General features: G+C 30.9%; 2 protein-coding genes across 2 annotated transcripts; both read right to left on the bottom strand.

Moving 5' to 3' along the window:
* Window positions 1-2640: 2640 nt before the first annotated feature.
* On the bottom strand, window positions 2641-4683 carry LOC25482475 (esterase). The gene is made up of 5 exons (XM_013611039.3): window positions 4325-4683; window positions 4006-4215; window positions 3722-3891; window positions 3188-3452; window positions 2641-2953 (listed from the first exon to the last, which is right to left on the bottom strand). Exons 1-5 carry the CDS (start codon window positions 4584-4586, stop codon window positions 2694-2696), a joined length of 1167 nt encoding a protein of 388 aa, XP_013466493.1. The 5' UTR covers window positions 4587-4683; the 3' UTR covers window positions 2641-2693.
* An 876-nt stretch (window positions 4684-5559) lies between these two features.
* Window positions 5560-10337, bottom strand: LOC25482474 (esterase). Its single transcript, XM_039833815.1, has 5 exons — window positions 9949-10337; window positions 6946-7155; window positions 6649-6818; window positions 6214-6478; window positions 5560-6030 (listed from the first exon to the last, which is right to left on the bottom strand). The coding sequence occupies exons 1-5, from the start codon at window positions 10196-10198 to the stop codon at window positions 5774-5776; spliced, it is 1152 nt and encodes a 383-aa protein (XP_039689749.1). The 5' UTR covers window positions 10199-10337; the 3' UTR covers window positions 5560-5773.
* Window positions 10338-10799: the final 462 nt, after the last annotated feature.

Below are 10799 nucleotides of genomic sequence, written 5' to 3'. Positions count from 1 at the left end.
ACCCAGGGTGAGAATCAACAAACGATGAAGAACATGTCACCTGTATTTCTGTGTGCAAGAGAAATGCTAGGAGCGTAAATCTATGTAACTCACCACTTTATGTGTGAATCATTTCTAAAGTGTGGGAACTACAAGGGTTTGATCCAATAAGAATATATGTGTTGAAGAGTGTTAGAAAGAGAGTATATGTAACACTTCTTTTTGTGTAATGTTGTTTACCAATTGGTTTCCATTGAGGGTCGATCCATTCTTGATACTCCATCTAGTCTCATTTTTAAGTAAAATTTTACTTTTTAGATTCATTGAATAGTTGATGTATTTTGTCTATACTCTATATTATAAACCAAATATATTAGTTATTCTTTCAATCTTAAAAATAATTGTTTTTTCTTATAATTGAGATTTGAGAGAGGAGTACGATTGTTGACTTTGAAAATGTTTTATATGAAAAGTAGGAATGGGCATGGTTCACATTTTGAAGAAAACCAAACCAAACCATCCCAATGGTTCAAGAAAATTGGACCAAATTATTTGTGGTTTAGGACGAACCGAACAAAACAAGAGTTTATGGTTCGATTAACCGTTTTGTTGTTTTGTGGTCCTAATCAAATTGTGTTTTCTTTGTTTATTTTCTTAAATTGGAATTGTGCTATTGATATTAAGATTTTGTATGAATTATATTTAAATTATGACTAACTGGATTAAGACATTTTATGAATTAAATCACACTGGTTATTAATTTAGTGTGGTTTTACTAGTCTTGTATTACATATATCTATATATTAATTTTAAAAATATCGTATATAAATTACTAATTTAGACTTATTAATTTTATGCATACTAGTTGAAGTAAAGTTAGATAGAGCCTTAGCTAATGAAGAATGGTTTCAGAGGTTTCCATATGCGATGGTTGAGAATTTAGTGGCCCCGCATCTGAACATTAATATGGAACCTATTAATCGTATTTGGGTACTTAGAAAAAACTTCAAGTTTGAAAATGCGTGGTATGTTGCACCGGGTATTACTGATATTGTCTCTGAAAGTTGGTTGTCTTCGTCGAGTAAAGCCAACGACAATGGGTTAAAGCAAGAAATTGATGATTTCAGACGCGAGTTGAATTGTCGTCGCAATCAAGAGGCTGCAGCTAATCCAAACATACTAACGAATTTGAGAAACAAATCACACATCTGATGATTCAAGAAGATAAATATTGGAGGCAACGAGCCAAGATCCATTGGTATCGTGTTGGCGATATGAATACTAAATTTTTTCATGCCTCTACCACATCTAAAAAGAAGGTAAACCACATTACTTCCTTAGAAAATGATGTGGGTGATAGAGTTTCTAATAAACAAGGTATGTGTCTGGTTGCGAGAAGCTACTTTGAGGATTTATGTTTGGAGAAAAACAGTTCTCGCGCCCTAGTTGTGAAAAATATAGATAAGGTTGTTTCAGATGAAGATAATATTTTCCTAACCAATCATTTTCAAGTCTATGAGTTCAAGGAAGCCATGTTCTCAATGCGTCCATATAAATGCCCTAGTCCGGATGGTTTTAATCCGGGTTTTTTTTTCAACATTTTTGGTCGGTGTGTAGTTCTGATATTTTTTTCTTCAGGAATGTTGTCAGTGGTTAAATAATAATATGTTTCCCCCGTCACTAAACTCCACGAACATTGCTTTGATCCCTAAAGGTAATGAGTAGAAATCGATGAAGGACTAGAGACTCGTAGCCTTATACAATGTTCTATACAAGTTGTTGGCGAAGGTACTTGCTAATAGGCTCAAAACTATTTTACATAAGTGCATTTATGAGAACCAATCAACGTTTGTTCTGTTAGCGCAACACAAAAGCTTGTTCAACAAGCAATGAAAAACAGAAGCAATTTTGTAGTTTCTAGGGTTTGTAGATTTATGAATTATAGAGAGAATTGAGAGAAGAGAAGGTTATAGAATTGAAGAATGTAATTGTATTATTGAAGTAGTAAAATATGTACAAGAGTTTAGCTTATATACACAAGTTTGGTTAGGTTGCTTGAAGTACAAGCTAAGTAACAAACCCTAACCTTATGAGCTAATCTCTAACTAACTTGTAACAAAATTCATAACAAACTGAATCTAAATGTGATTAATCACTAATTGTGATTATCACTAAACTAAACTTGAATTAAAACAAACTAACATGTTCATGGGCGTCCCATTAGCAAGGCTTATGACATAATAGACTAACTATATCTTAAGGAAGTTATGCTTAAGATGAGGTTTGCTAGTCAATAGGTCCGGTGAATTATGATGTGTGTGGAGACCGTCAATTATTCTGTCATTGTTAATAATGATATGGTGGGGCCTATTATTCCAGGTCGGTGGTTGAGACAGGGTGATCCATTATCAATGTGCTATTTATTCTTTGCATTGAAGGTCTTTCCGCTCTCATTCGAAAAGCTGAACGGCGAGGAGACCTACACGACACTACCATTTGCACTAATGCTCTTGTTATTTCTCACATTTTATTTGCAGATGATTGTTTTTATTTTTTCAGGGAAGCACAGGTAATGAAGAATATCTCTAGTATAAGAAATTTTATTAGATTTTTTTACCACGATTAAATACATCTATTTTTATTTAAATTGATAAAAAAAAGTTTAAAAAGGTTCAACTTATTTATTTATTTTTCACCGAAGGTTTACCTTATTTTTAATATACAACAAAACTGGTACATGCCCTATTTAGAGAAATAGGAGGATCAGAGAAAGCTCCGGTAGATATTTGATCAAAGACAATCTTGTTAGCTGCTTCTGTGAAGTGGGAACCATCCCAAATGATTCTAGTAGATGGGTTTTTACACGATCCAGCAACAATTTTTGTACCATTTATGTTTATGGTTTCTCCACAGCCAACACGAATGTTGTACTTTCCTCCATAGCCACAACATGCCACATGTGGAAGCTCAAATCCTACATATTAATGAAGCTTTAAAATCAAATTAATAACATATATAAATTAATGTACATAGTTTTTGAAATTGCAGTGAAATTATTAGAATTACACTGAACCACTGTGATTTAAAAAAAATAAAAAATACATTTTAGAGGTTTAACAAAATTATAGTGTCACTATGATAATGTTAAACTCACCGTCAATCAAAACAAATAGTAATTTAAAAATGGAGTCATCTTGATTTGGCTCACCATATTTTTTTGGATTTTGAAAAAGAGAGTACTTAGGAGAGTAGATATCAACATATGTTATTGCAGCAAGAGGAAGATCGACACGAAGTTGAGCTAATGCTTTCTTCAACTTTAAATTAAAATATTGAGATACTTCATTGTATTGCTTTGCACAACCATAACTATCCTTTATTGCAGATGGAAAATTAGCCAAAATGGTAGGAGTGCAACCACTTGGTACTGTGCTGTGTATCCAAAATGACCTAGCCCCTAAATTGTATATGTTCTAGATCACCAGCAAGTTTTGTTTCATCAGTTTAGAACAAGACATTGAGAAAACAAATATTATAAACATAAGATAACACAATAAAATCTATATCATGAGAATCTATTATAGGAAAAATTCTACAATATAATGACCCGCTTTAATGAGTGGTTAAGGATAGACCAACACTTGAAAATGACCTCAAATTCTAGAAATGACTCATAATATCTGCTAGAATTTGAAGGTCATGATTCTTTTAATTTTATCATTGAGATAATGACTCGTAATACCTTGATATTCACTATGAAATTGTTTACTATATCGGGTACAGTAGCATTGACTTGTTTTATAGTCTTGTTACCAAAATAACCACCAATAAGATCATTTTGACCAATATCAAATGTGTATAAGGCTTTGGAAAAATAGTCTTCTTTGGGGATCAAAGTTGCAAATACACCTCCTGGTAAGAAAATTTTGAAATAAAGAAAGAAAAAGAGGCAAATTTGTATCCTTAATTAAACTCGGAATCACCAAAAGATATCAACGAAAACAACGGGAAAATATTTTAATTTACCTTGATCCCGAATGAGATTTGTTTTGGATATGAAATCTTTGAATTGAATGTACTGAATTTGAAGAGAAAATGGACTAAATATCCCATTAGGTATAATACTATTAGGGATATTGATTGTTGATCCTCCTGTTGCGAAGTTTGCACCATGTGTGAAGTTAGACCCAAGAGAATTAAGATATGGACTTAGATAGGGAAGTCCAAAGCTCTGTGCTGAAATTACAAAATTATAATACTAAAATTAAAAATATTTTAAAAATATAGAAATAATTCTTCACTGATGTAAATAGAGTTTGGATCATCTATATGTAAACGATATTACCTATGAAATCAAGAATGATTCGACCATCAGAAAATCTTCCAGTTGATCTATGAAAATAAGTCTCTCCATATGGAGAAGGTGGTGCTTGAAAGGCAGCAGCCAAACCACCAGTGTCAACGTTTGAAGCACCAAAGCTAAATATGGCAGGAAAATCACAATTCCTTGTAGCAAATATTGGGGGTGTAATAATACATAAAATAAGCACAATCAAAGACACAAGTGACATGTGCCTAAGAAGCTCAAATTTTTCCATGAATTTCATGAAGCACAAAGGAACCTGTGAACTTATATGATATGATCATAATATCAAAAAATTGAAGTTATAGCCGAATATGTTTATTGTTTAATAAACTTGATCGCTAAATCATATATTATTCTTTTGTTTAGTGAGGAAGAAAACTTGGGTTCCTTTCTAGCAATTATATTTAGTTAATCACCTTTGGTTGAAAAGGTCAAACAAGTCATCAATCAAATGCATCCCAACAAGTAGACATTTTATCAGAATTTTTGGACACATGTTATGGCCATGACGTGTTTGGCTAGAGCATGACATTTCCACCAAATTTTAGTGATACACAAGAGAATCAACAAGAAGTATTAGGCCTTTTTTTTTTTTTTTTTTACAAGTATGACTTATCATTTAAATTATCAAATTAGAGAAACCCGATACACAGTAAGAAATTGTGTATTTAGATGAAACAAAATACACCATAAAATATGATGCGCATGCTTGAGTCTATAAATAAAACACACTAGGGTGCTGAAAAAACACATCACAAAATTAAGAAACCCTAGCTACTCTCTGAATCCCATTCTCTTTGAGGCTCCATTCGATTTGGCTAATATCGGTCATGAGAGAAATTTTGTTTGTTTGGATGAGTAGATATATCTATACACTTGCTTTACTCGTTATTAGAATCAATTTGACTAGAAAGTTTACGTGCGACAAAATATAAAATCGATATCATTGATTCATGATCATTTGTAAGATCTAATGAAGGGAAAATAAAATTTTAAATTCGATGCAATATTCTGTTTACTAGATAATCAACTTTCCCTTCATTTTGGTGTCACCTTCCTTCTGTACAAACCATTATGAGCATCACTCTGCTTAAAGGATTGGTCTCGTCTTCCTTTGTAAAAACCTTTCCGAGAATTATTCTTGTTTTCCATCCGTTTAGTAATGTATGCTTTATATAAGAGTATAATGAATCGTTATCTACACAAGAACAACCTTTAGAATGTAAAATTGTTCTCTTACAACAAAGTTTTCCTATAAACTTGTTGTAAACATATTTCATTGATAACTCCAAAAAGGTTGCTACAAAACCATATATGTCTAATATAAAGAATTTTATTCAATTTTCACCATGATTTAACACAATTATTTTTAAACTAATAATATGACTTGCCTTTTTAAAATATAAAAAGCTCGTTAACTTCAAGTGATCACTTTTTGTAACATGCCCTATTGAGTGGAATAGGAGGATCCGTAAAAGCTCCATTAGAGATTTGATCAAAGACAATCTTGTTAGCTGCCTCTGTGTAATGAGTACCATCCCATATTATTCTAGTTGATGGTTTTTTACATGAACCCACAACAGTGTTTGTACCATTTATGTTTATGGTTGCTCCACAACCAGCACGAATGTTATAGTTGTACTTTCCTCCATTGCCACAACAAGCCACCAGTGGAAGTTCAAACCCTACATGTTAATCAAGATTTAAATTAATAACATAAATACATTATGTTATAGCGAGTCGACGTAATTTTGACAATAACTAAAATCTAAAACTTCAACAAAATTACAGTGTCACTACAATTTTGTAAATGTACCGCAATCTAAATATGCCCTAACTTGAAAATAGATGAATTTGATTTGGCTCACCGTATTTTTTTGGATTTTGAAAAAGAGAGTACTTAGGAGAGTAGATATCAACATATGTTATTGCAGCTAGTGGAAGATCCTTGCGAAGTTGAGCTAGGGCTTCCTTCAACTTTAAATTGAAATATTGAGATACTTCATTGTATTGCTTTGCACAACCATATCTATCCTTTATAGCTGATGGAAAATTAGCCAAAATTAAAGGCACACATCCAATTGGTCCAGTGTTGTGTATCCAAAATGACCTGGCTCCTAAATTGTATATGTTCTAGATCACCAATAAGTTGCATTTTATTAATATATATATAACAATGGTATTAATCGAATACAATAAAAATCTAATATTATAGAAATAGAGTATGATTTTTATAGTTCATGAACTAATTTATTTGATTATGTAATTGTAGATAAAGTTAACAAAGAAGGGTGTTGAACTACCTTGATATTGTCTATAAAACTCTTCACTATATCAGGCACAGTAGTGTTGACTTGTTGTATAGTCTTATTACCAAAAAATCCAGCAGTAAGATCATTTTGACCAATATCGAATGTGTATAAGGCTTTGGAATAATAATCTTCTTTAGGGATCAATGTTGCAAATACACCTCCTGACAGAGAATTTTGAAATTAAGAAAGAAAAAAAAAAGAGGCAAATTTGTGTCCTTAGTTAAACTCAGAATCATAGAAAGATTTCAATGAAAACAAAAAATCAATGAAAAAAGAATATTAATTTACCTTGATCCCTAATGAATTTTGCTTTTGGTATGAAATCTTTGAATTGAATGGACTGAATTTGAAGGGAAAATGGACTAAACATTCCATTAGGTATAATACTATTAGGAATTTTGATTGTTGACCCTGCTGTTGCAAAGTTTGCACCATGTGTGAAATTTGACCCCAGAGAATTAAGATATGGACTTAGATAGGGAAGTCCAAAGCTTTGTGCTGAAATAAAACAATGATACAATTAAAACCCTTGATAAATATAGAAATATTTTTCATGGTTGTAAAACCATGTGAGCTCCTATATAGTGTGATGTAATGGTGTTTGTTATTGGCATGTATTCTTTAGATGCTAAATGAAATGAATTTTTCATCTGAATTTAGGAAAAAACCGACAGAGAGAGATGGGTTCTGATATTCAGGGTGACTGGCTCAACATATACAAAGACTTAAAACTAATTTAAATATGAGACTTTTTTAAAGTCCATAGTATTTTAGTAAAATTAAAAAGTTTTAATTTTATAATAATGATACAACAATCTCCTAAAAAAAATAATGGTTTATATGTTTTAGAATACAAAATCATTTATTGATTTAATATACTTGATTTCTTATTTAATACAGTCAATTGATTTTATTTTATTGGAATTATACTAGTTTTAGATAAGATTATTTTAATTTAAGTTTAGAAAAATAGTTGAAAATGAAGTCCTTTTATTATTATTATTTTTTGTTGAGATTTAAGGTGAATTGTTTTTGTGACGATCCTGCTGATATCTTTGTGTCTTGGCACCTATTATGATTATTGTTTTTGTGACACCTATTGTTAGGCGGTGTCTAATATATGGATATTGTCTAATATAAAATTTACTATTTTTAGTAAACTTTCATAAAATATTAGTATATTTTTTTTGAAGGATAAAATATTATATTTGTTCTCCATTATTTGTTATTATAAAATTTATTTATTTTTAAAATAATAAGGATCTATCTTTGAACTTCCTTCACAAAAAAAAAAAGAAGATATATCTTTAAACTATTTAGTAAAGAGATTAACCGAATTAATTAATAATCTTATAGTAGATGCACCGTGCAACAATTGTGGAGATCATGAGTCATGACCATTAAGAGAAGCATACATATTTCTCTCATTAGAGAATCCAAGTTGTATGGAATTTAAGTCCAAAGACTATAGCCCAACCCACGTCATGTTTTGTCGTATAAATATCAAATATGAAGGTTTAAGTTATGTACTTCCTCCGTTCTAAAATGGTCAACAAAAATTAATATATTTAGTTTAAAATTTGTATCAAATATATCAACTTATGATGATATATTTTTTGTTTATATTTTAAGATGAAAAGAGTATATATTTTTCCTTTGAAAAAAATTGCGGAAGTGGTTATATCCTTATGCACCGTGCATAAATCTCATTTGAAATATAATTGCTTCCCTACATCTCCAAGCGAAACCAAACGAAACAACACTACAATTGTGGAAATCATCATTTTAGTTCAATAATGATTTCAGAGTGTTGATTTGGTTCAATGACAGTCACAAATGTCATTATTATAGTATGTTTTGTATAAAATTATGTCAAAACCATTTTGCTGTGGAAATGGCTTCAATGAGTTGTACTCCAAAATCATTAGATGTACTTAATGGTTTCTAGCAGGTGAAAAAAACTAAGGACCTAGAGTCATTGTCATCATTCAGTTTTGGACTGACACGATTGGAGGAGGAGGAAAGAAATGGTTTCTGTGAGTTGTACTCCAAAACCATTTTGCTGTGGAAATGATTTCTGTGTTGTACTCCAAAACCATTTTGCTGTGGGAATGGTTTCCAGAAATTTTTGCTGTGGGAATGGTTTCAGCAATTCATTTTTTGAGCTTTCACTACAAATTCATCAAACACTTTTCCAGCAAACAATCATCAGAATCATAACACACTACAAATTTTGAATTCTTCTCTTCTCTTCTATCAATTTCAAATTCTTCTCTTTTGTGTCTTTTTTTTTCGAATCTTTGAAGCTAGATCTAGGCATATGTGTTTGCTTTTCGAAAATTTTAAAGGTGGATTTGAGTTTAAAAAGAAAATGGATGTCGGATTCTTGATTTTTTTTTTTTGAAAACGGAGGTTTTTGCTATCTCCGGCGCGGCGCCGCCACCCTGTTGGGCCGGCAGCCACTGCGCCGGCGCTTGAAGAGGAGGTCGGAGAAGAAACTCTTTTGCAGAGCATCTCTCTCTAAGTTTCAGACTTAGAGAGAGAAAGAGTGTTGATTTATGACTTTTTTTTATTTGAAGTTGTTTTTATACTGCCTTTTCTTATGTAAATCCAATGGTTGTGAAGTGTTTATCCACCATAACTTTTCCCAAAAATTGCTAGGTTTAACTCAAAATAATGAAGTATATAATATCATATGTATTAGGTGAAATTTCTTATCTAGTATTAGTGTATTGATAAGGACTTAAAAGTTTGATGACGTATCTTCTATGGTATTTCACAAATGAAAACAACTTCGATATGTTGATCAAACTTTTTGTTTTAAGAAATGTTGACCAAACTTTTATTTATTGTCCAACGAGAAGACTCAAATATGATGCTCTGATCTTTATTGTGATTTTTAAGAAAATAGGGGGTGAGGATGAGGTAAACGTGTAACTCTACAAAATAAAAATTTGTTTTTATATGCAGAACTTAAACCTTCACATTTTTACGACAAAATTTCTTTCAAAAATAATTTTTCTAGGACAAAACTTGATAGAATGCGGGGCTATAGTCATTGGACATGAATCTCATAGAACTTGGATTTTCTAATAAAAGAAAATTGTTTTTTTCTAAATCTAATGGTCTCCACAATTGTTAACAGTGCATCGAGATCCATACAAATAGTTGCTATCAAAAGCGATTTAAAAGCTTTGTCTTTGACCACTTTTCAAAAGTGATTAACACAATAAAGCATTAGATATGTTCATAGAAAATGAACTTGAAAAGAAAGAAAAATAATAATATTACCTATGAAATCAAGAATGATTCGACCATCAGAAAATCTTCCAGTTGATCTATTGAAAAAAGTCTCTCCATTTGGCAACGGCAGTGCTTGAAAGGCAGCAGCTAAACCACCAGTATCAGAGTTTGAAGCACCAAAGTTAAATATGGCAGGAAAATCACAATTCTTTGTGGCAAATATGGGGGGTGTAGAACATAAAATAAGCACAATCAATGACACAAGTGACATGTGCCTAAGAAACTCTATTTGTGCCATGAAATTATTGATGAAATACAAATGAAACTATGGAATTATCATATGATCATAATAGCTTATTGAAAACTTGAATTTATAGCCAAATTGATTATTCAATTAAATACCTGATCGAGAAATAAAAGTAGATCTATGAAATTGAAAAATAGTCTTTCTTGTTTGACTGGGTATTGTAATTTAATCATTATTTTTGTATAGTTTGGTCGAGTCTATCTTGAATGCATCTACTATAATTAATTTATGCAACAGATATTAAGTATTACTCCTTCTGAGGATTGTATTTAATTTTTAGTACTTTTTAACCTGCAAATGTCTCTTAAAAACAAATTGGGACATGCATTGTGGATATAAAAAATCAAACATTTTACAGTTATTTGATTTCAATTTATTACCGAAAGTGTATCTCAATGCTAACTAGTACTCCCTCTATCTCTAAATAATACTAATTGTTTAAGGTTTATGTAAGATTATTAAAAAAATTATTAATTTTGTTGATTTTGATGGTAAAATTAGTATCATTTACTAAAACACTTTATTAATTGTAATTAGTGGAGTAGTTAAGTTGGATGAAATTCAATAAATAAATATATAATAATATAAAAAA

This window comes from Medicago truncatula, chromosome 1 (assembly GCF_003473485.1).
Source record: "Medicago truncatula cultivar Jemalong A17 chromosome 1, MtrunA17r5.0-ANR, whole genome shotgun sequence".
Lineage (NCBI taxonomy): Eukaryota > Viridiplantae > Streptophyta > Magnoliopsida > Fabales > Fabaceae > Medicago > Medicago truncatula.
The sequence above is the reverse complement of the archived record's forward strand: the minus strand, read 5'-3'. Positions and strand labels throughout refer to the sequence as shown.